Raw genomic sequence first — 22,380 nt, 5'->3', positions numbered from 1 at the left:
AAGGAATTTGATGAAATAGAACAATTGGATATGTTTTATTTTGTCAAATTTCTTTATTTTCTTTTTATTCACGGCAAAATTGGATGTAGAATTGTGTTTTGTATAAGCCAAATTTGACCTTGAATAACTTGTTGTCAATTTCTTGTTCAATTATTGTTGATGTAAAGTGGACTTTAGAATTGAAAAAAAATACAACAAAACATATAGTAAGAAAACAATATATTAGGTGAATATTGATGGTAATCAAATTATATAAATAAAAGTATTACATTATTACATACTATGTATTTTGGCAGATCAAACAGGTAGGTTTATACCCATGATACATTAACAATTATTACGTACCTGTTGCTTTTAAAAACTATTTAAAAGTCACTACAATATTATAAACTGTTTTGTTTCTGTCCTCACAACAATAAAAGTAATATATTATACATTTGTTTACCTTTACCTTTTCCTCCAAACCACAGCTGTCCTACAGCTGCCATATTGGATAATTTTTGACATGTCATTTGAACATCCAATCAGAACAAAGTTATAATGCGCGTATGCGCCTGGGTGATGCGTATGCGCCTGGTTTTAACATATAAAAATTCACCCTCATCGCGCGTAAAGAAGTATAACTTCAAAAAATTATTAAATCGTATTGACTAAATTACGGTTCTATTGAACTTGGTAGATACTCACACAATGTTGCCAAACTGAATTTTGTTATATTCGGTTTAAATTTTCTGACTGATTTCCGAGCCGACTATAAAATGTCTATTATTTATCAAGCTCTACATGACTGAAGAATTTAATTTTTTCTTACAATTATTATTACATTAATCCTATTCGATCAGGGCATTTAGAACTAATAATGTCAGAATAAATCGATTTTTAAATAGAGCACCTAGAGACTTGCAATTTTTATCGTTGTATTCAGGATGATGTCAGGAAAAAAGTATACTATAAAAAATGGGTGGAAATGCACAATTGCATTTACAGTGCATAAAATACATACACAAGTGCATAAACATGTCAAAATTAGTATATTATAATACTCTGGGCTAATTAGCAAAATTCATGGAAAAGTTATTTACCAGCAATTTTATTACTGGAATCGAATTATAAGATCCTATATATTAATAATATAGGTATGCAAAGTCCGCAGATAGTGTGCTGCTTTTTTTATAAACAAAATGGCGCCGACAAATCGTATTTTTTTCAATTATTGCTCTATAACTCCGAAGATTTTAACTTTACAACAAAAACACTCAAATAAAAATTCACCGCAATTAAATTCTGCATAGAGATGTTTTTCACGATTTGCTCCGACGAAAATTTTCCTCGGAAAATTCGGGTTTTCCTAACAAAAACTCTAATTTTCAAATAAAGTTTTAGGTAAGTAATTATTAATCAATAATTAAATAACTTAGTGACATCAAAGCTTTCTTGGTATAGATTGTAATTCCAGAAGCCGGTGAAAATTAAACGAATATTTTAGCAACAATTCAATTGTTAATTAACAATTTACGATCGCAATAATAACCAAAATAATCATGATACATTGGTCAAACTTATAAAGATTATAAAGATGAGATGCTTATTTAATATTTTATCGACAAAATATAAATTTTTCTTTTTTTTGCATAATCTTTAAATTTTGAAAAAAAAATAGTTATAATACGCTGGTCTAATTAGTAAAGTACAAAGAAAGGTCATTTACCAGCAATTTTATTGCTGGAATCGAATTATAAGATCCTATATATTATTAATATAGGTATGCAAAGTCCGCAGATAGTGTGCTACTTTTTTTATAAACAAAATGGCGCCGAAAAATCGTATTTTTTTAATTATTGCTCTATAACTCCGAAGATTTTAACGTTACACCAAAAACACTCAAATAAAAATTCACCCCAATTTAATTCTACATAGAAGCATGTTTTTTCCGATTTGCTCCGATGAAAATTTTCCTCGGAAAATGTGGGTTTTCCCAACAAAATCTCGAATTTTAAAATAAATTTTTTGGGCCAATAATTATTTATCAATAATTATATAGCTTGGTGAAATAAAAGCTTTCTTGGTATAGATTATAAATTCAGAAGCCGGTAAAAATAAAAAGAATATTTTAGCCACAATTCAATTGTTAATTAACAATTTACAGTCGCAATAACAACCAAAATAATCATGAGACATTGATCAAACTTTGAAAGATTATGAAGGTGTGATGCCTATTTAATATTTTGTGGACAAAATATAAATTTTTGATTTTTTTGCATAATCTTTAAATGTTTAAAAAAAATTGTTATAAAAAAATTAACATTTCTCAGAAATTGTTTATTATATTCTAATTTTATAAAATACTTAAAATGCGTATTTCATAGGTCTTGAAAATGAATGCTTTAAAAAAATTTTCCAACCATTTGCTAAAAAGTTATGAAACAGCAAAGTAAATATACGATTTCTCCGTTGTTTATAATTTGTTTTATTTGTTTCAAAGCTTAAAAGTGAGTCTATGGTACAATATAATTACTCACAAAGAATGTCAAAAATTAGTGCAATGGTTATATTTTAATCAAAGATTAAAAATGCTTTTTTGTAATTTTTAGCGCAAAAGTAGCCCTGATACAGAGTCGGAGCTAAAATGTTCACTCAAAGCGACTGACACGCAGCATACATTATTTATAAAAGTGTACGTCTCGCGCGGCCGGTCGTCGCTCCGAGTGAAAATTTTAGCTACAGTGCTGTATTATTCTACTTTCGCGCGTGTAAATTACAAAAAAATATATTTATAATCTTTAATTAAAATATAACCATTAAACTGATAATCGATATTTTTTTGTAAATAATTAGCTTGTACTTTAAACTCACTTCTACGCTTTGAAATAATTAAAAAAATTATAAACACCGTATAATCGTATGTTTACTTTGCTGTTTCATAACTTTTTTGCAAATGGTTGCAAAAAAGTTTTAAGGTGTTTTAAAACTTTCTGAGAAATGTTAATTTGTTTATAACTATTTTTTTTAAACATTTAAAGATTATGCAAAAAATTAAAAATTTATATTTTGTCGACAAAATGTTAAATAGGCATCTCATTTTTATAAGATTTCAAAGTTTGATCAGTGTATCGTAATTATTTTGGTTATTATTGCGACCGTAAATTATTAATTAACAATTTAATTGTTGCTAAAATATTCGTTTAATTTTCATCAGCTTCTGGAACTATAATCTAAACCAAGAAGGCTTTTAAGTCACCAAATTATTTAAATATTCGTAGATAATTACTTATCTAAAACTTTATTTGAAAATTAAAGATTTTGTTGGGAAAACCCGCATTTTCCGAGGAAAATTTTCATCGGAGCAGATCGGGAAAACACGTCTCTATGCAGAATTTATTCACGGTGAATTTTCATTTGAGTGTTTTTGTTGTAAAATTAAAATCTTCGGAGTTATAGAGCAATAATTGAAAAAAACACGATTTTCGGGCGCCATTTTGTTTATAAAAAAAGTAGCACACTATCTGAGGACTTTGCATACCTATATTATTAATATATACAATCATAAGTTTCGATTCCAGCAATAAAATTGCTGGTAAATAACTTTTCCCAAAAATGGCCTATTCTCCTTTAATCAGCCCAGACTATAAGGGCAGCTTTTGAGATACTCTGTTTTTTTTTTGGGTTATTGAACATGAATACGCCAACAGAACCGACCCCCGGAGCACCTTTTGTAAGTTTTCATATACGCTGTCCTTCCATCTCCTTCTTATGTAGTCTACTTTTCTTTTTTGTTTTGATTTTCATGATAGTATTCGTATAGAGTATAGATATCGCTAATAAGAAATTTCATGATGCACTAATTTGAAATGAAAATGATATACTCATCAGGATTCTTTTCACGTTTGTTTATACTATAATAATGACAAATAAAAACATATTTGTTGTTTTAAAAATATTGCAACACTTATTTGTAATAAAGGTTATGAAAACACTTGGGAGGACAAAATCTCATACAGGTTTTTGAAAAGTTCTAAAAGGTATATTGCTGATAGCTGATGACACATCTTTGAAGACATACAGTTGACTTTGCGTTGTTTTTTAAACAATCATAAAAAGTGAAAAAATTATTTTTGCCTGTAAAACGTATTTTATACATTTTAGAGAAAAATGGTTCAAATAAAAGTTATAGATCTTAAAAATTTGTTTAATATGCGAGATTCTAAATTAAAATACATACACAATTAACCGAGATAATTACAAAAAACCCTTATTTTTGCAGTAATTTATAAATGTCAATAACTTTGTTTTTTGCATAATGATATGCAATGTAACTATTTGAAATTATCACAATTAATGAGTTATTGAAGTATGCTAAATCCCATCTAGATCTACCAAATAGTTTGTAAGTTATTCAATTTGTTTATCCTGGAAAGCGATTCTTTAAACAACTGTACTTGCCCAAACAGTGGGTCTAGACTAGGGTGACCAAATCATAAACTTGAAAAAACGGGACACATCCAAGGATCAGTAACGCATCTAGAATTTTAATTTTTTTGTATTGTTTGTGAAAGACAAGTTACATTTTTCTACTATTCTTTATATATTTTTCATTATGCTCTGGGAGAAAGGGGGTTTAACCCCTAAATCCCCCTCTGGGTGCGCCACTGCCAAGGAGGGTTTGGGGCGATACCCAAATAGGTAGGGGCGATTGAAACATGGTTTTTTAGCTAATTTAGGACCTATAAATCCTTTTCAATTTACCTTTGAATATGTAATTTACATACGATCAAGACTGCGAAACAGACAGAACACTAAAAAACTCCGTCAGAATGACATAGATCAACAACCCGTCAGAGCAAAACAGGGAAGAATACAAAATAGCGAGAAACAAAGCCAAGTCAACAAATAGAAAGAAGAAAAATGACTGGTTTCACTGGAGGATATTGAAAAAGACAGAGAAAACCATAAAACAAAACAACTTTACAAAAAAGTCAGAACAAAAAACACGCCCAGCATTAAAAGAAGACTAAAAATCAAAAAGGAGAAACCGTATTTGAAGACAAACAGATCAGACAAACAGAAGAATATTACGAAAAAATGCTATTCACTATGAAGGAAACACACTGCAATGAAGAAGTAAGGTCGTAGAAAATAACCACGAAGTAGAAATTTTCACAGAAGAAAAAGTACAAAAATAAAAAATATTAAAAACCTAGGAAATGGAAAAGCATCATGGGAAGATGAAATGGCAGCGGAATTAACGGAGGAAGAGAATTACATAAAGAAATAAACCATCTTTACAAAGCAAATATTTATGCGTCCCGAGAGACTTTTTCGGGACCCCGGGACAAATCGTTAAAAAACGGGACAATCCCGTTTTTACGGGACGTTTGGTCACCCTAATCTAGACTCTAGAGGTATTTAGATTATATAATATTATTCATTTTCTTCTTACAGGTTGGTCGTGAAACAATTAACAGCTCTGATGATCCCATTCTACGCCAAGATATGCCTTCTGCTCTTGTCAGAGTCGAACGGTCCTCAAAATTATTGGAGGAAGCTAGTGATATGCTTAAACATGATCCATTTTCATCTCCTGCTAGGAAACGGTTGATAGAAGGTAGCGGTGGTATTTTACAGGTAAATTATGGGTACCTAAATACCCTTCAGATTATTCTTTTCAGTTTATAGTTTATTACATATTATATATGTTTTATATTTTGTAGGCCACTTCAGCTCTTTTGTTATGTTTTGATGAGTCAGAAGTCAGAAAAATTATTAAGGAATGCCACAGGGTCCTGGATTATTTGGCTGTAGCTGAAGTTATTGAAACTTTAGACGAACTCGTCCAATTTCTAAAAGATTTGAGTCCTTGCCTGAGTAGAGTGACTAGAGAAGTTAGTGCTAGAGAAAAAGAGTTAACACATCAGGTAGTGCAATAGCCTTATTTTTTAACTATTTCTTGTTTCTTGCTGATTTACTATATTGTGGCATTTTATCGTTTTAGGTGCATTCAGAAATTTTAGTAAGATGTTTGGAGCAAATAAAAACTTTGGCCCCAATTTTAATCTGTTCCATGAAAATTTATATCCACATTGTATCTCAAGCTGGAAAAGGAGCAGAGGAAGCAGCTGAGAATAGGAACTATCTGTCCCAAAGAATGACTGATGAGATTAATGAAATTATTAGAGTTTTGCAACTGACCAGCTATGATGAAGAACAGTCTGATTTGGACAATTTAACTGTCCTAAAAAAATTGCAAAACGCTATTACAAACAAAATTAATGCAGCTAATGATTGGTTGTTTGTAAGTAAAATTTGATATTTTAATCAGTTTTAAGTTTACTTCTATCGTTCTTTAAGGGGACTTTTACTTTATAAATTGAAAAAAGGCAATTTTTCCGATTTTCAAAACAGTTTTCGATAAATTTCAATAATATAAAACACGTGCTCGCTTTATAAGTTTTAAAAATCAACTGTTGAGTTCTCTACTATACATAAATATATTTCAACCACATATATAAAGTGTACACAATATAAACGAAGAAGCAGGTGAGGCGTCGCGCGCCGTGTTGTATATAAACGAGTTTTAGCTCAATTGGGTACCTTTATAAATACAGCTATAACTTCGTTTCTATTTCGAATTTCTTAATAAAATTTTGAGACATCATTTCTATGATACTAAGGAATATTCTTGTGTAAAAAATAGATTTTTTGAATATTTAGAAAGTAAAAGTTCCATTAATTGTGTTTTCTTCTTCTTCTTCTTATATTATTAGGCCTCTTGATCTGTTCTTTGACTGTTGAATGTCAGCTATCTCGCCACCTTTTAAAGGGCCTTCCTATTGGTCTCTTGCCTGTTGGCTTTGAATCTCTGGCTATGCGGGCTATTCTCTCGCTGTCACATACTGATTCCACTCTCGTCGTCTCTGTCTTCCCCACCGTACTATATCTTGTATGTTACAGATATCTCTTATTCTGTCGTTCGGTATTCTGTTTCTCAGTGTTTTCCCAGTTATTGACCTCAACGTTCTCATTTCTGGTGTTCTCAGTATCCTCTTGGTTTCTGCAGTGTCACATCTTGTTTCTATCGCGTACGTCATGATCGGTCTTACACATGATTTGTATATGCGTACTTTTCCTTCCAGCCTCATATCTTTGTTTCTCCAGATGACATCCCTCAGACATCCTGACACGTAATTGACTTATTTGCTTGCTGTCGGACGCTCTCTTTAACATCTCCATAACTACATATTTCGACTCCCAGATATTCGAATCTCGAGACTTGTTCAATTAGTTCGTTGTTAATTACTATTTTGCATCGGATGGGTTCCTTTACACTACCAGGGATTTGGTCTTAGCTATTGATATTTTCATGCTGTAGTTCTTCGCCACTGTATTAAAATTGCTTTGTCAGCATATCAGAGGATTTTTATGTGTTTTTCTGCCATCTTATATCCTTTTCCTATACTTTTAATGTCTTCTATGATTTTTTCCATTACTAAATTAAAAAGCTTGCCCCTTGTCAGATTCCAGAGTTGATTTCTACTTCCAATGTTAGTTCATTCTCGACTTTTATTCTGGTTTTGTTCTTCGTATTAATGTATTTCATTATCCTTATCATCTTGTTAGGCTGATTTTTCACCTTTAGCAATCTTAGCACATCTTTTAATCTTACACAATCGAATACATAGTACACTTTAGAAGACTAAAAATAATAATTTTTTTCAGGAATTTTTTTCTTTGAACCATTATTAAAAATGAACATAAAACTTTTTACATATTAATATCTAACTTTTAGAGAGTACAAAAAATATATCTTTTTTCATTTATGCACGTAAACTAATATTGTAGGGGGCGCAAAAGTCAAGGCCTCGAAAAATGATGGCGGACAGTTAATCTCAGGATTGGGATATCTGAAATAAAAAAATCGTACTGCATTTGAAAAAGGAAGGTTTCTTACGTGACAATTTACCACAATTTGACCAAAAAATAAAAAATAAATATTTTTTAACCATGAAAAACTGAAGAAAAACGGGCGATTTTTTCACAAAAATTTTTCAAATTTCCGTAAAATCTTTTTTTGTGGAATTTTTACTAACGGTGGTAAATTGTCACGTAAGAAACCTTCTTTTTTCAAATATCGTATGATTTTTTTGTTTCAGAGATCCCACCAAATCCTGAGATTAACTGTCCGCCATCGGAACTACTTTTTTTGGAGGCCTCGATTTTGGCGCACTCTACAATATTAGTGTACGTGCATAAATGCAAAAAGATATATTTTTTGTACTCTCTAAGAGTTAGATATTAATATGTAAAAAGATTTATGTTCATTTTTAATAAAGGTTCTGAGAAAATTTTTTTTGAAAAAATGCTTATTTTTGGTCTTCTAAAGCGTACTAGTAAGCACATAAATGCAGGTTTATTATATGCCAGTGCTTTCTCAGCAATTTGTCTGGCTATGAATATGGCGTCTATTGTGGACCTAGTTTTCCGAAAACCTTGTTGTTCCTCACTAATTGTGTATTCTTCATTTAGTTTATTGGCAAGTATTTTTGTTAAAAGTTTAAGAGTTGTGCTCAGCAAGGGGATGTAGGTACTTAATTGTGTAATTTATTTGATATGCAATAGATGCTTAAATTAAGTTTAATAAGATATCTTTCTTTTTTAGGATCCCAATGCAGTAAGAGGTGGTGTTGGCGAAAAATCCCTTAGACAAATTATTGATTCTGCCCAGAAAGTAGCAGACAGGTAACGAATCTTTGAATATTTTAAGTATAAAATAAGCAAATATATTAAAATTGTAGGTGCCTTCCTCAAGATGCTCATACAATCAATAAAATATGTTCTGATTTAACAACAATGACAGACGCCCTGTGCGAATTGAGACAAGATGGCAAAGGAACAACACCTCAAGCTGAATCTTTAGCCAAGGGAATTCGAGAAAAACTAGGTAATTTACAACAGGCGGTTATGAATGGAATTGTTGCAGTGGATAAAACGGGAATGCAACAGACAGCTCATACTGTCCAGGGAAGGTATGTGAATCATATACATGAATATATTAACGTATGTCCTAAAAGGAAGCTAGGACAAATAATCCCCACAAGTTATCCCTGGACAAAAAAATCCCCAGACAAAAAATCCCCACAAATAATCCCCGGACAAATAATCCGCGGAAAAAGATCCCCACAAAAATATTCCCCGGACAAATAACACCTGGACAAAAAATCCCCACAAATTTTTTTGGACAAAATACCCCAACAAAAAGTTCCGAACAAAAAATCCCCAAGAAATATTTGCTGCCGAATAGTTCTATAAAAGTTTTCCCGTGAATCCAATTGACTCAAATGGTCTAATGCTAATGGACTCTAATGGTTCTGCGTGAAATGTTTGTAGCTACTTTTTTCGTATTTCTAATGTATACGCTCTGAGCTTCGCTGGTGTCGCTCCTAGCGGACTACTAATTCAACTTTCACCGGTAATTTTTAAATTTATTATTTAATTGTTATCGCTTAATATTTACAACGCAAAAAAGTAATTAAATTGTAATCGATTTTTTTAAGATTTTGCTAATCATTTTGACGTTCTATTGATAAAATATGAATTTCTTACTTCGGATACTTTTACAATTATCGTGTAGATGGCGCTAAGATTATTAGAATAATTTTACATATTAGGGAACATTAAAAAAACTTAAATTCAGTATTTAAAACGTAAGTATATTTAAGGTAAAAATATATACCACAGCTTTGACCAACTAATATTTTTTATAATTAATGTTTTTAATTTTAATTTTAAATTAATCACTTTGACATTTATGTCAAATTTCCGGTAAACGTTTACAGACTTGCCACTACTGGCGCTCGCGAATTCGTAAATATCCCCTCTACGTACGAGCTCACAGCGTTCAAAATAAATAAACCTTAGTTGAGAGTAGTCACAGTAAAAAACTTTTGTTTCCAAAGGTGACTTGACATGATTTTGCTTTTATTATTAATGAAGGCAATGAATTTTGTCAAAATGAAAATAAACGGTTTCGTCTTGATTCAATTAGAGTTTCTTGCCATCTCCTGACACGTGTTTCTAGGTTTACACGTTATCAAGAGGGCTTTGCAAGAAGACCGATCTGAATCAAAACGCCCGACTGCTCGGTATAAATAATGAAATATTTATACCGGAGTATGGTTGATACGACCTCTAACGGGGAACGATGAAATGAGTGTCGACAACGATCCAAGTAAACTGTTTCAATCAATCAATCAATATTCTTTATTTCATCTGACTTTACAAGTATTGAAATGCGTCAAATACAATCTATGATCAGTAAAAACTATAAGTACATAAAAACAGTTAACATATAAAATATAAAATATACACAAAAACATACAAATTGTTAAAAAGATGCCTGCAAGTATTCCTCTAACGAATAGAAAGTGTTTACCAGAAGTAAGTCCTTAACTGTTCTCTTAAATACATAAATATTTGACTCTTTAACATAATTAGGTAATTTATTATACAAACGAAATCATGTTGGGTCAACGGTCAAGTGGCGAACAGGGGTCACCAAATCATTTCTGTAACGAAAATTGTAGCCACTCATTAAGGAAACATAATTTCTGCAAATAAAATTGCATCTATGTGACTTTACATACACAACACAACTGAAAATATACAGCGAAATTACAGTTAAAATAATTCATTGTTTAAAAACTGGTCTACAGGAATCCAAGCGCCTTCTAAACGTCATGGTACGAATAATTTTTTTTTTTTTTTTGAAGAACAAGCACCTTATTAATTCGCGAGCAATTTCCCCAACAAACTAAGTAATATTGCAAAATTGACTGTACATGAGCAAAATAGTAAAGTTTTAAGATATCTAGGGAGACAAAATTCCTAAGTTGCCATAGAACATAACAATGCACAGACAATCTTCCCACTACATAATCAACGTGAGAGCTCCAAGACAAATTAGAATCCAGGTAAACACCTAACAACTTAGTGGAGTGGCTATTTACCACTGACCCGTTGTCAAGTTTTACTAATGGACTCATCTGCATAGTAGAAGGTGAAAAGGTTACCATATTGGTCTTTGATCCATTTAAGATTAGGGCATTATTTAAACAGTAATGAGTCATACTTTAATTGAGTGACATATTGACGAAAATCAAAAATAAAAGAGGGCCAATGATACTTCCCTGTGGAACTTCGGAGAGGACACTTTCTTCTGAAGAAAATATATTCCCATTCACATTGACCTTAATTTTTTGAAACCTTTTCGATAAAAAGGTGTGGATCCACTTTAACGCAGTTCCTCTAACACCACTATGATAAAGTTTTTCCAGCAGTATTAGATGATTTACAGTTTCAAAAGCTCGTGCTAAGTCAAAAAACAAACAGATAACTTTAGTACCCTTATCAAAGTTCGATAAAATATGATTGCACAGCGCTAGTAGTGCATCTTGCACACTTATACCTTCACGGAAACAAAATTGAGACTTTTCTATAATGTTGTGCTTGTTAGTATACGAGAGGTATGAAATGCCTTCTCATATATTTTTGAAAACACAGATAAAAGTGATAGGCCTCAATAGTTATCAAATTTTGATTTATCGCCTTTTTTATGTATAGGTACAACTAAAGTAGTATTTAGAATTTGAGGAAAAATCCCTTCCTGAAATGAAAGGTTTACTAGAAATGTTAATTGTTTATGTATGTTATGAGATACATGTGTTAACATAGAATACGGGATCTCATCCAGTCCAGCCGAGGTTTTTTTTTGAGATATCTAATATACTTTTTATTTCTTCATCACTAACAGGGCAGGATAAAGGAAAAGGGAGTGTATAGGCGAAGAAAGATTCTTAGGATTATAGTCAGGTGAAGTTTGACTAATTAAATTTTTTTGGGAATTCGAAAAATGTTGACTGAAAGATTCTGCTATGTCATGAGGGTCATCCACAGAAATTCATAAATTATTTTTAAATTTACTTGGGTATTTAGAAGAGTTTCGATTTTTACCTCCGACAGTAGAGAGATATTGCAAATTTAACACAGCCTACGTTGCGCTATTTACACCGCGCTATTTTGACAGAATTGACATTTCTCAGACGTTTCATAAATGCAGATATTGCTCAACATTTTGGTTGCGGTATTTTACGGCTCAATTAAGATTAGTTGTTTATCTAATTTGTCCTCAAAATCCAGAATTTAATTTAGATGGAAGAAAGGTTTGTATTTTCTTCCAAATATCGAGTAAGAGAAACAAATGATCCTTGAATGTTCTCATAAATAAAAGATTTTCCTGTTGCACTCTTCATGTTTTCCTGAACTAACGTCAAATTTTCTGGAGAAGTCAATGGATTTTGACGTAAAACTTGTTTTAATAAACACAAATCGTCATCAGACGTAAATCTAATTCGTTTGCTACTGTCTGAGGTACCCATTTTAGCAAATTATTACGAATAAATTTGGTTTAAATGAAAGATAAACAACAAACATAACCTGAAAACAAAATAGCGCAACGAATACCGCACAGCGTAACGACTCCTGTAATAACGGCAGGCCGTATTTCCAATAACGCAGCGTAAGCCAGATATCACATCTGCGCATGCTCTACTGTCAAAATAACGCGTGCTGTAATACAGCAAGTGCAAAAAAGACTCAGCAATATCTCTCTAGTGTTTCGATTTATGATGCGCCAAGCCTCAGCCGTACTATTCTGAGCATTTATCATTTTATTATTGAAATAATAGTCTAAGAGCTAGTGAACCCTCCGACTAACGGTCGTCCTGTAAGGCTAGAAATTTTTCTAGTGATAATTCATAGCACATCAAGGCTAAAAACCATGACCTGGCAGGTCTCAGCGGTGCACATGTATCTACCAGGTGAATCGAAAAGTGCAAATTTAGGGGGCAAAATAAACTTTCTCCTGTAAGGTTTAAATTTAATTGTGTGTTTGAGTAAGTCATTTAGAAGAAATGTGTACAATGACAGGCGATTCTGAAGAGCATAAGACCTTGCCAGGCGAGGGGAAAAATTAAGGGTTTTTCCTAAAATTATTCTTTTTGCATCGAACAAATTTTTGTTATGTTTTTTGAATCATTTCAAACAGAAAACGTCTTTAGTGATTTTTCTCTTAAGTTAATAGTTTTTGTTATATAAGCGATTGAAAATTTTGAAAATTGCGAAATCGGCTATTTTTAACCTTAAATCGAACATTTATCTAAAAATTTCAATGTTGCCAAGGTACGTAGATATTCTTTAAACATTTATTTATGAAATCCCGAAGAGTTTTTTGCAATAAAATATCGAAAACCCCTTTGTTTTTTTAATTGCTAATCAAGCGGGTGCGACACTGTAGTATAAGTGAGGACGTTTGAGTTTGCATAAATTCATTATCTGGAGAATGGGCAAATTTCAAGAGAAATCCTCAGACAGGTCGATTTTTATTTTTGAATTAGGACTTTTTGGCATATATATAATACTAGTGACGTCATCCATCTGGGCGTGATGACGTAATCGATGATTTTTTTTAAATAAGAGTAGGGGTTGTGTGATAGCTCATTTGAAAGGTTACTTAATTCTCTATTCAGTAATATAAACATTAACATAATTATTTATACAGGGTGTACAAAAAAATGTTTTCTTCTATTTGTCAAATTTAATCAAAGTTAATTTAATAAAAAAAATTTTTTGTAATAAATAATTATGTTAATGTTTATATTAGTGAATAGAAAAATCACACACACAACCCCTACTCTCATTTAAAAAAATCATCGATTACGTCATCACGCTCAGATGGATGACGTCACTAGTATTATATATATGCCAGAAAGTCTTAATTTAAAAATAAAAATCGACCTGTCTGAGGATTTCTCTAGAAATTTGTCCATTCTCGAGATAATGAATTTATGCAAACTCAAAGGTCCTCACTTATACTACAGTGTCGCACCCGCTTGATTAGCAATTAAAAAAACAAAGGGGTTTTATTGTATTGCAAAAAACTCTTCGGGATTTCATCAATCAATATTAAAAGAATATCTACGTATCTTGGCAACATTGAAATTTTTAGATAAATGTCCGATTTAGGGTTAAAAATGGCCGATTTCGGAATTTTCAAAATTTTCAATCGCTTATATGACAAAAACTATTAACTGAAGAGAAAAATCACTAAAGACGTTTTCTGTTTGGAATGATTCAAAAAATCTAAAAAAAATTGTTCGATGCAAAAAGAATAATTTTAGGAAAAACCCCTAATCTTTCCCCTCGTCTGGCAAGGTCTTATGCTCTTCAGAATCGCCTGTCATTGTATACATTTCTTCTAAATGACTTACTCAAACAAATACTTAAATTTAAACCTTACAGGAGAAAGTTTATTTTACCCCCTAAATTTGCACTTTTCGATTCACCTGGTAAATACACGTGCACCACTGAGGCCTGCCAGGTCATGGTTTTTAGCCTTGGTGTGCTATGAATTATCACTAGAAAAATTTCTAGCCTTACAGGACGACCGTTAGTCGGAGGGTTCACTAGCTCTTAGACTATAAGTTTGCTTGGCTAACTTAACTTTGTATTCATGATTTTATTTTAGAATGTTATACCGTATTCTGAGCTCATGACTTTTTGAATATTTTATAGATCTGTAAATGTCTCTAATAAAAGCTCCCTCATTTATTAAATTAGAACCTAGTCAACTAGCCCTTATTTTTAGACTGTTTAGAAAATCGTCTAGTATCCACCGTTTGCAAAGGAAATGCTTTATCGAATAGTTCCATAATTTTTTCATAAAATATGCAAAACTTGTTATCCGAAGATAGATGTGAGTTTAGAAAGCACCAAGATTCCCTAGAGAGCAATTGATTAAAATAATTAATATTAAGAGTGCTATTAAAATCACGTTTATAAACAATAGTATCCCCCGAAAAAGAAGCATTCAAGTTGTATTCAACTTTCTGTAAAAACTGATTACTCACATCGGTATAAACAACACAACAAGATAAAAACTTAATATTTACATTGCAGAAAATATTATCAATCACAGTTTTAGAGTAATTATGTATTCTAGTATATTCAAAAATACATTGATTTAAACCATAAGAGGTAAAAACATTTTTTAATCTTAATCCATCTATATTGTGCACTTTTGGATCAAAATTTATATTGAAGTCACCACAGATGAAAATAATATTATTTTTGTTTAATATTTCTGATAACATTTCGTCCATTTTATTTACGAAAGTTTGTGTATCTTTTGATGATCTGTAAAAACAGCCAACAGTTATAATGTTATTTTGATATTCCAAATCAATCAAGGCATACTCAAATATTTTATCAATCTTAGCAAGCGAACAGTTTTTAATAGTAAATGCACCCAGGTTACCCAAGTTCGAAAATACCAAACGGGCGACGCTTAGAAAAATATTCGAACAATGCTTCTCAGTTTACCCATCTGAATCATTATCATTCTGTAGGTACTCTAATACAAAGTATAGTGAAATGAAAATAAACGGTTTATTTTCATTTTGTTTTACACCATACTCTGTATTTGAGTACAGAATGATAACGATTCAAATGGGTAAACTGAGACGCATTTTTGGAATATTTTGGTAAGCATCGCCCGTTTTGTATTTTTGTACCTGGGTAAACAGTTTACTTGGATCGTTGTCGACGCTCATTTCAATGAATTTTGTGCCAAAACTTTTAGGACATACGTTATCATATTGCTTCGTTATTTTTTGCTGTAGTATTTTTGTTGATTAGTAACATTTTAGGTTAGAACAAGCTAGAAAGTGGTTGTCTAATCCAGGTCACGATGATAAAGGTCTTGGACAAAGAGCTATCAATGCAATTGTTGATGAAGGTCGACAGGTAAGACATTTATTCTTGTTAAAATATTACCCAATATAAATTTAAATGAAGTGATCTCTTCCTCAGTGTTTTCTTCTGATCTGCCAATTACGTTGTTTTCATTTTCCTTCGATTTTCCTCGCTCTCCGTTCAACAGTTGTTCGAAATGTTCTCTCCATCTTTCCATTATATCCTTGTCATCGGTTAATATTGTTCCGTTTTTGGTCATTACTTATTTTAGCTTTATTTCTTTGTTGCTTCGTAGGTTTTCAGTGTTTTATATTTTACATTTTCTTTATTACCGCTTTCTTCCATTTTTTCTCCGAACTTGTTTCACCTTTCCTTTTTCTCATTTTTGACTATTTCTTTAACTTTTATTTCCTGTGTTTTGTATCTTTCATATTTTTGCTTTCTTGTATGTATTCTTTCCATAATTCCATCTTTTTTATTTCGATTTTTACCTCCTTATTCCACCATGATATCCGTCTCTCTTTCCTATTATTCTTGTAGTTCCACATACTAGCTTTGCTGTATTTATCATAGTATTTCCCCATTCTTCTACTATTTCTGTCATTTCTCCTTCTTTATCCATTTCAATCTATTAATCCGCCTTATATCTGATTATCGTTGTTTCTTCCCTTAACTTATGTATTTTAATTTTATTTACACACCCAAACCGTGCGAATTTAAAAAAAAACGAACACACGAATTCATACAATATTTATTTTAAAGCAATTTAATAACAGATGCATAACAATTAAATTAAACAATAAAGTATTTAACAAACAAATTGAAAGTAGTTGTTTTAAAGTCAGTATCGTACACAATTTCAATGTAAAACGAATAATGTTTAACTTGTTTTTATTAATTTTTTTGTGTATTTTGTGGTAGTCAGTGTTATCACCTCTAGTCCTTATGCAAGCTTCAGTTTGCGTGGGCACGCTCCTAATCAAATTATCAACATTTTGTTGTGGTAGGTTGCTCCATCCTTTAAAAGCAGCTTGTACTAGCCGTGCGGTGTTTTGTAGATTATCCCCGTGAGCTCTAATTTTTCTTCTAAGCATATCCCACAAATACTCTATAGGATTAAGCTCGGGTGAGCAAGCAGGCCACTCCAAACAAGGGATACCTTCTGCTTCAATTATGTCTGTAGTCACTCTAATGGTATGTAGAGGTCCATTATCATGCAATAAAATTAAATTTTCTCCTGTTGCACCTCTCCAGAGCCTGACTACAGGTTATCAACATACCTGTGAGCAGTTAAAGTTGATTGGATGAAAATTAAAGGATTTTTTTACGGATCACAATTCCTCTGCAGAACATTACACTTCCCCTTGTATATTTGTGAACAGATCTGACAGCTTTCGTTCTTGCTTGTCTTCCTCGACCTCTAAGTACACGATTTCGTGGGTCATCTGATTTTCCATCTGATTACATTAAATCCTGACTGTTTTTGAAAATAGCACCATTTGTCAATTCCCAATGTTCCAGTTTTGGTGGTGAAGACACCAATTTAGGCGATTAATCTTGTGCTGCCTGGATAACTCGGGAACCCATAACTGTCTCCTGCTGTATACTTCTTGGTACGAACTCTTCTTCTTATCGTTTCAACTGAAACAGTTACACCTGTAGCTTCCAAAAGCTGCCTTTGGAGCTGCAGGTGAGAAATGGTTGGGTGTCTTCCAGCTGATTGGACAATTAAACGATCGTGGAGAGCCGTTATTACTTTTGGCGACTTTCCCTTGCTTTATTTTTGAGCTTTACTAGTTCCTGTTACCTAGCATATGTTTTGGACAGAACGCCCTGTATTACGCCTAGCTCTGCAGCTATGTCCATCTGAGAACATTACTTTTTCCACAAGACCAATAATCTTTCCTCGTTGTAAGTTGTATAACCCCACATGAGGCATATTTTCGTTTTTGGACGCAAAAGTTATTTATTTTCGTTCAACTTGCAACTCAAGCAAATAATCTATACCGTATCGGGCTGTACTATCCGATTGTCTTATACATTTGTTTATTTTTAATAGAAACCTTTAATCTTCGCAACAATAACAAGTTTTTTCAAAAGAAATAAATATTACTTTGAAATACATGGTGATTCCATATAAGTTTGGGCGTGTGTAGGTAGTTGTCACTGCCTATTTCATAGCCTCTTTTCGCCCATATATCTCTTGTCCAGCTTCTCTCTGTTTTTCGTCCTATAGTATATACTCTGGGCTAATTAGCAAAATTCATGGAAAAGTTATTTACCAGCAATTTTATTGCTGGAATCGAATTATAAGATCCTATATATTAATAATATAGGTATGCAAAGTCCGCAGCTAGTGTGCTACTCTTTTTATAAACAAAATGGCGCCGACAAATCGTATTTATTTCAATTATTGCTCTATCACTCCGAAGATTTTAAATTTACAACAAAAACACCTTAATAAAAATTCACCGCAATTAAATTTTGCATAGAGATATGTTTTTCACGATTTGCTCGGACGAAAATTTTCCTCGGAAAATGCGGGTTTTCCTAACAAAAACTCTAATTTTCAAATAAAGTTGTAGGTAAGTAATTACTAATCAATAATTAAATAACTTAGTGACATCAAAGCTTTCTTGGTATAGATTGTAATTCCAGAAGCCGGTGAAAATTAAACGAATATTTTAGCAACAATTCAATTGTTAATTAACAAATTACGATCGCAATAATAACCAAAATAATCATGATACATTGATCAAACTTATAAAGATTATAAAGATGAGATGCTTATTTAATATTTTATCGACAAAATATAAATTTTTCTTTTTTTTTGCATAATCTTTAAATTTTGAAAAAAAAATAGTTATAATACGCTGGTCTAATTAGTAAAGTACAAAGAAAGGTTATTTACCAGCAATTTTATTGCTGGAATCGAATTATAAGATCCTATATATTATTAATATAGGTATGCAAAGTCCGCATATAGTGTGCTACTTTTTTTATAAACAAAATGGCGCCGACAAATCGTATTTTTTTCAATTATTGCTCTATAACTCCGAAGATTTTAACTTTACACAAAAAACACTGAAATAAAAATTCACCCCAATTTAATTCTGCATAGAGACATGTTTTCCCGATTTGCTCCGACGAAAATTTTCCTCGGAAAATGTGGGTTTTCCCAACAAAATATCGAATTTTCAAATAAATTTTTTGGGCCAGTAATTATTTATCAATAATTATATAGCTTGGTGAAATAAAAGCTTTCTTGTTATAGATTATAAATTCAGAAGCCGGTGAAAATGAAACGAATATTTTAGCAACAATTCAATTGTAAATTAACAATTTACAGTCGCAATAACAACCAAAATAATCATAAGACATTGATCAAGCTTAGAAAGAATATAAAGGTGTGATGCCTATTTAATATTTTGTCGACAAAATATAAATTTTTAATTTTTTTGCATAATCTTTAAATGTTTAAAAAAATTGTTATAAACAAATTAACATTTCTCAGAAATTGTTTATTATATTCTAATTTTAAAAAATACTTAAAATGCGTATTTCATAGGTCTTGAAAATGAATGCTTTAAAAAAAATTTCCAACCATTTGCAAAAAAGTTATGAAACAGCAAAGTAAATATACGAATTCTCCGTTGTTTATAATTTGTTTTAATTGTTTCAAAAGCTTAAAAGTGAGTCTATGGTACAATCTAATTACTCACAAAGAATGTCAAAAATTAGTGCAATGGTTATATTTTAATCAAAGATTAAAAATACTTTTTTTTGTCATTTTTAGCGCGAAAGTAGGCTTGATACAGAGCCGGAGATAAAATGTTCACTCGAAGCGACTGACACGCTTAAACTCACGCGAGTTGTGTATGTGGGCGGGTAGCTACGGTACTGTATTATTCTACTTTCGCGCGCGTAAATTACAAAAAAATATATTTATAATCTTTAATTAAAATATAACCATTAAACTGATAATCGATATTTTTTTTATAAATAATTAGCTTGTACTTTAAACTCACTTCTACGCTTTGAAAGAATTTAAAAAAATTATAAATACCGTAGTAATCGTATGTTTACTTTGCTGTTTCATAACTTTTTTGCAAATGGTTGCAAAAAAGTTTTAAGGCATTCATTTTCAAGATATTTGAAATGCGCATTTTAGCTATTTCTTAAAATTATAATATAATAAAAACTTTCTGAGAAACGTTAATTTGTTTATAACTTTTAAAATTTAAAGATTATGCAAAAAAATAAAAAATTTATATTTTGTCAACAAAATGTTAAATAGGCATCTCATCTTTATAAGATTTCAAAGTTTGACCAGTGTATCATAATTATTTTGGTTATTATTGCGACTGTAAATTATTAATTAACAATTGAATTGTTGCTAAAATATTCGTTTAATTTTCACCAGCTTCTGGAACTATAATCTAAACCAAGAAGGCTTTTAAGTCACCAAATTATTCAATTATTGGTAAATAATTACTTATCTAAAACTTTATTTGAAAGTTAAAGATTTTGTTAGGAAAACCCGCATTTTCCGAGGAAAATTTTCGTCGGAGCAGATTATTTGGGTGTTTTTGTTGTAAAGTTAAAATCTTCGGAGTTATAGAGCAATAATTGAAAAAAACACGATTTTCGGACGCCATTTTGTTTATAAAAAAAGTAGCACACTATCTGAGGACTTTGCATACCTATATTATTAATAAATAGGATCTTATAATTCGATTCCAGCAATAAAATTGCTGGTAAATAACTTTTCCCAAAAATGGCCTATTCTCCTTTAATCAGCCCAGACTAACAGTCAATAATTGGTTGTTCGCTTCGTGATATGACTTCCCTTGTGATCTCGTGTATCTTTTTGTGTTAGAAATGGTAGTACATTGAATGTTAATGTAATGTTTCATTTTAAGGTTGCCGACGGCCTACCAGGTGTTCAGAAATCAGAAATTTTACAGCTGTGTGATGAAGTTGATAGACTGTCTCATCAATTAGCCGACCTTTGCGCCCAAGGTTTGGGCAATTCTCCTCAAGCCCAAGAAGTGGCCAGGAAACTTTCCCAAAAATTACACGAGCTTAAGGAAAAAATTAATCAGGCCGTTGTGAATAGAGTAGTCGAAGATTTCATTGACATCGTTACTCCCTTGAAACAGTTCACCGAGGCAGCTCTAGCTCCTGAGGGAACCCCCGGTAGAGATCAGAACTTTTCTGACAAAGCTGCCAATTTGCAACAGTTTTCAAATAGGGCGGTGAAAACAGCTAAAATGGTGGCAGCAGGTAGGTCATTTAATGACTAAAATTTTTGATTGATGATTAAAATTTTTAATTATTTAGAGAGTATTTTTAAATTCTCTAAAAAATAACATAGGTCATACTGGTAGAACCTTTAACAAACATATAGCACACAAAATGGCTTTCATTAACAGAAAAACAGATTCTATGTACGCACTTCACCTTCTATCTAGATCATAACCATTCTTTTAATAACTAATTTCAAATTCTCCATACTCAAAATAAAGGCCTTAAGTTATCAAAAAACAGTAAAATCCTGTATAAAAGGTATATTTAATATACCTTTTATACAGGATTTTACTGATTTTTGTATTTCATGGTATACAGCCAACTACAGGAAAACTTTTTCCTTGTGAATTTTTAAGTTATCCTTATTTAAATGTATGGAAATTAATCAATTGAAAAATACGGATATAATTCTGAATGACCAACTTGAGACAAATAGCTCCCCACTCCTCAACTTATTCAGTTAAAGACTATAAAGTGTAGATGCATAGTAAAAATATTACACTTAAATAGAAAAATAGACCAGGCTGAATCTGTGAAAAAACGTGTATTTTTGGATGTGCGAGGTGTCATTCGGATTTTTGCAGATAAAGTTAGGTGGCAACTTCAACAATAATAATTGACTTATCCTCCTTCTCAAATATGCCCGGAACATTAATAAAAAAAATAAAATATTTAAAAAGTTTCGAAAAACATCGATTCTTTTCTACTTTCTTTGCTTATAACTTTAAAACGATTCATTTTGGAACAAAGTCGTACAGAAATAAAATAATTGAATTTTGTATGATAAACGACTGGTTAAAAATATCTTAAACTATGACCCTTTCTGCAAAATAGCAATAAATACAAAATAAGGGGGTAAAATAAGCCTGTTTTTATTCAATGTTTTTCAACCACTTTGGTGGCACTTAGAACCTTAGTAATTCGCTTAGAAAATTCTTATAACTTACTTAAATGGTCTACCAAATTTCATTAAAATCGACTAGATAGATTTTGCAGAATAATTTTGCAATCTAATTTTTTTTAAAAAGTTCAAATTTTTTAAAAAGTTTCTGAAGAAAAAGTAGACCATTTAAAAGTTTGCTAATTTTTTTACATATAAAGAGGTTCTCTACCTATCTAATACACAAAATCGTAATATTTAAGCGGCCTCGGCACTGTTTTAAAGTTATAGACAATATTTTGGCTTATAAATAAATACAGTGGGGACGTTTGAGTTGGCATAAATTCATTTTCTCGAAAATAGGCGTCTCTGGAGATAAATCCCGAAAC

General features: G+C 31.4%; 1 protein-coding gene across 4 annotated transcripts in view; it reads left to right on the top strand.

Moving 5' to 3' along the window:
• LOC114330831 (vinculin) overlaps nucleotides 1-22,380 on the top strand; it is a 56,965-nt gene that overhangs the window by 11,744 nt on the left and 22,841 nt on the right. For all 4 annotated transcript variants that reach the window (XM_050655680.1, XM_050655683.1, XM_050655682.1 and 1 more), the window contains exons 3-9: nucleotides 5,440-5,622; nucleotides 5,709-5,912; nucleotides 5,990-6,289; nucleotides 8,654-8,733; nucleotides 8,790-9,020; nucleotides 15,756-15,852; nucleotides 20,724-21,091. In XM_050655680.1, the coding sequence (XP_050511637.1) occupies nucleotides 5,440-5,622; nucleotides 5,709-5,912; nucleotides 5,990-6,289; nucleotides 8,654-8,733; nucleotides 8,790-9,020; nucleotides 15,756-15,852; nucleotides 20,724-21,091 (1,463 nt within the window). The remainder of the gene's footprint in view (nucleotides 1-5,439; nucleotides 5,623-5,708; nucleotides 5,913-5,989; nucleotides 6,290-8,653; nucleotides 8,734-8,789; nucleotides 9,021-15,755; nucleotides 15,853-20,723; nucleotides 21,092-22,380) is intronic.

This window comes from Diabrotica virgifera, chromosome 7, assembly GCF_917563875.1.
Source record: "Diabrotica virgifera virgifera chromosome 7, PGI_DIABVI_V3a".
Taxonomy (NCBI): domain Eukaryota; kingdom Metazoa; phylum Arthropoda; class Insecta; order Coleoptera; family Chrysomelidae; genus Diabrotica; species Diabrotica virgifera.
Note: the sequence above shows the minus strand (reverse complement) of the source record. Positions and strands in the feature narration are given on the sequence as shown.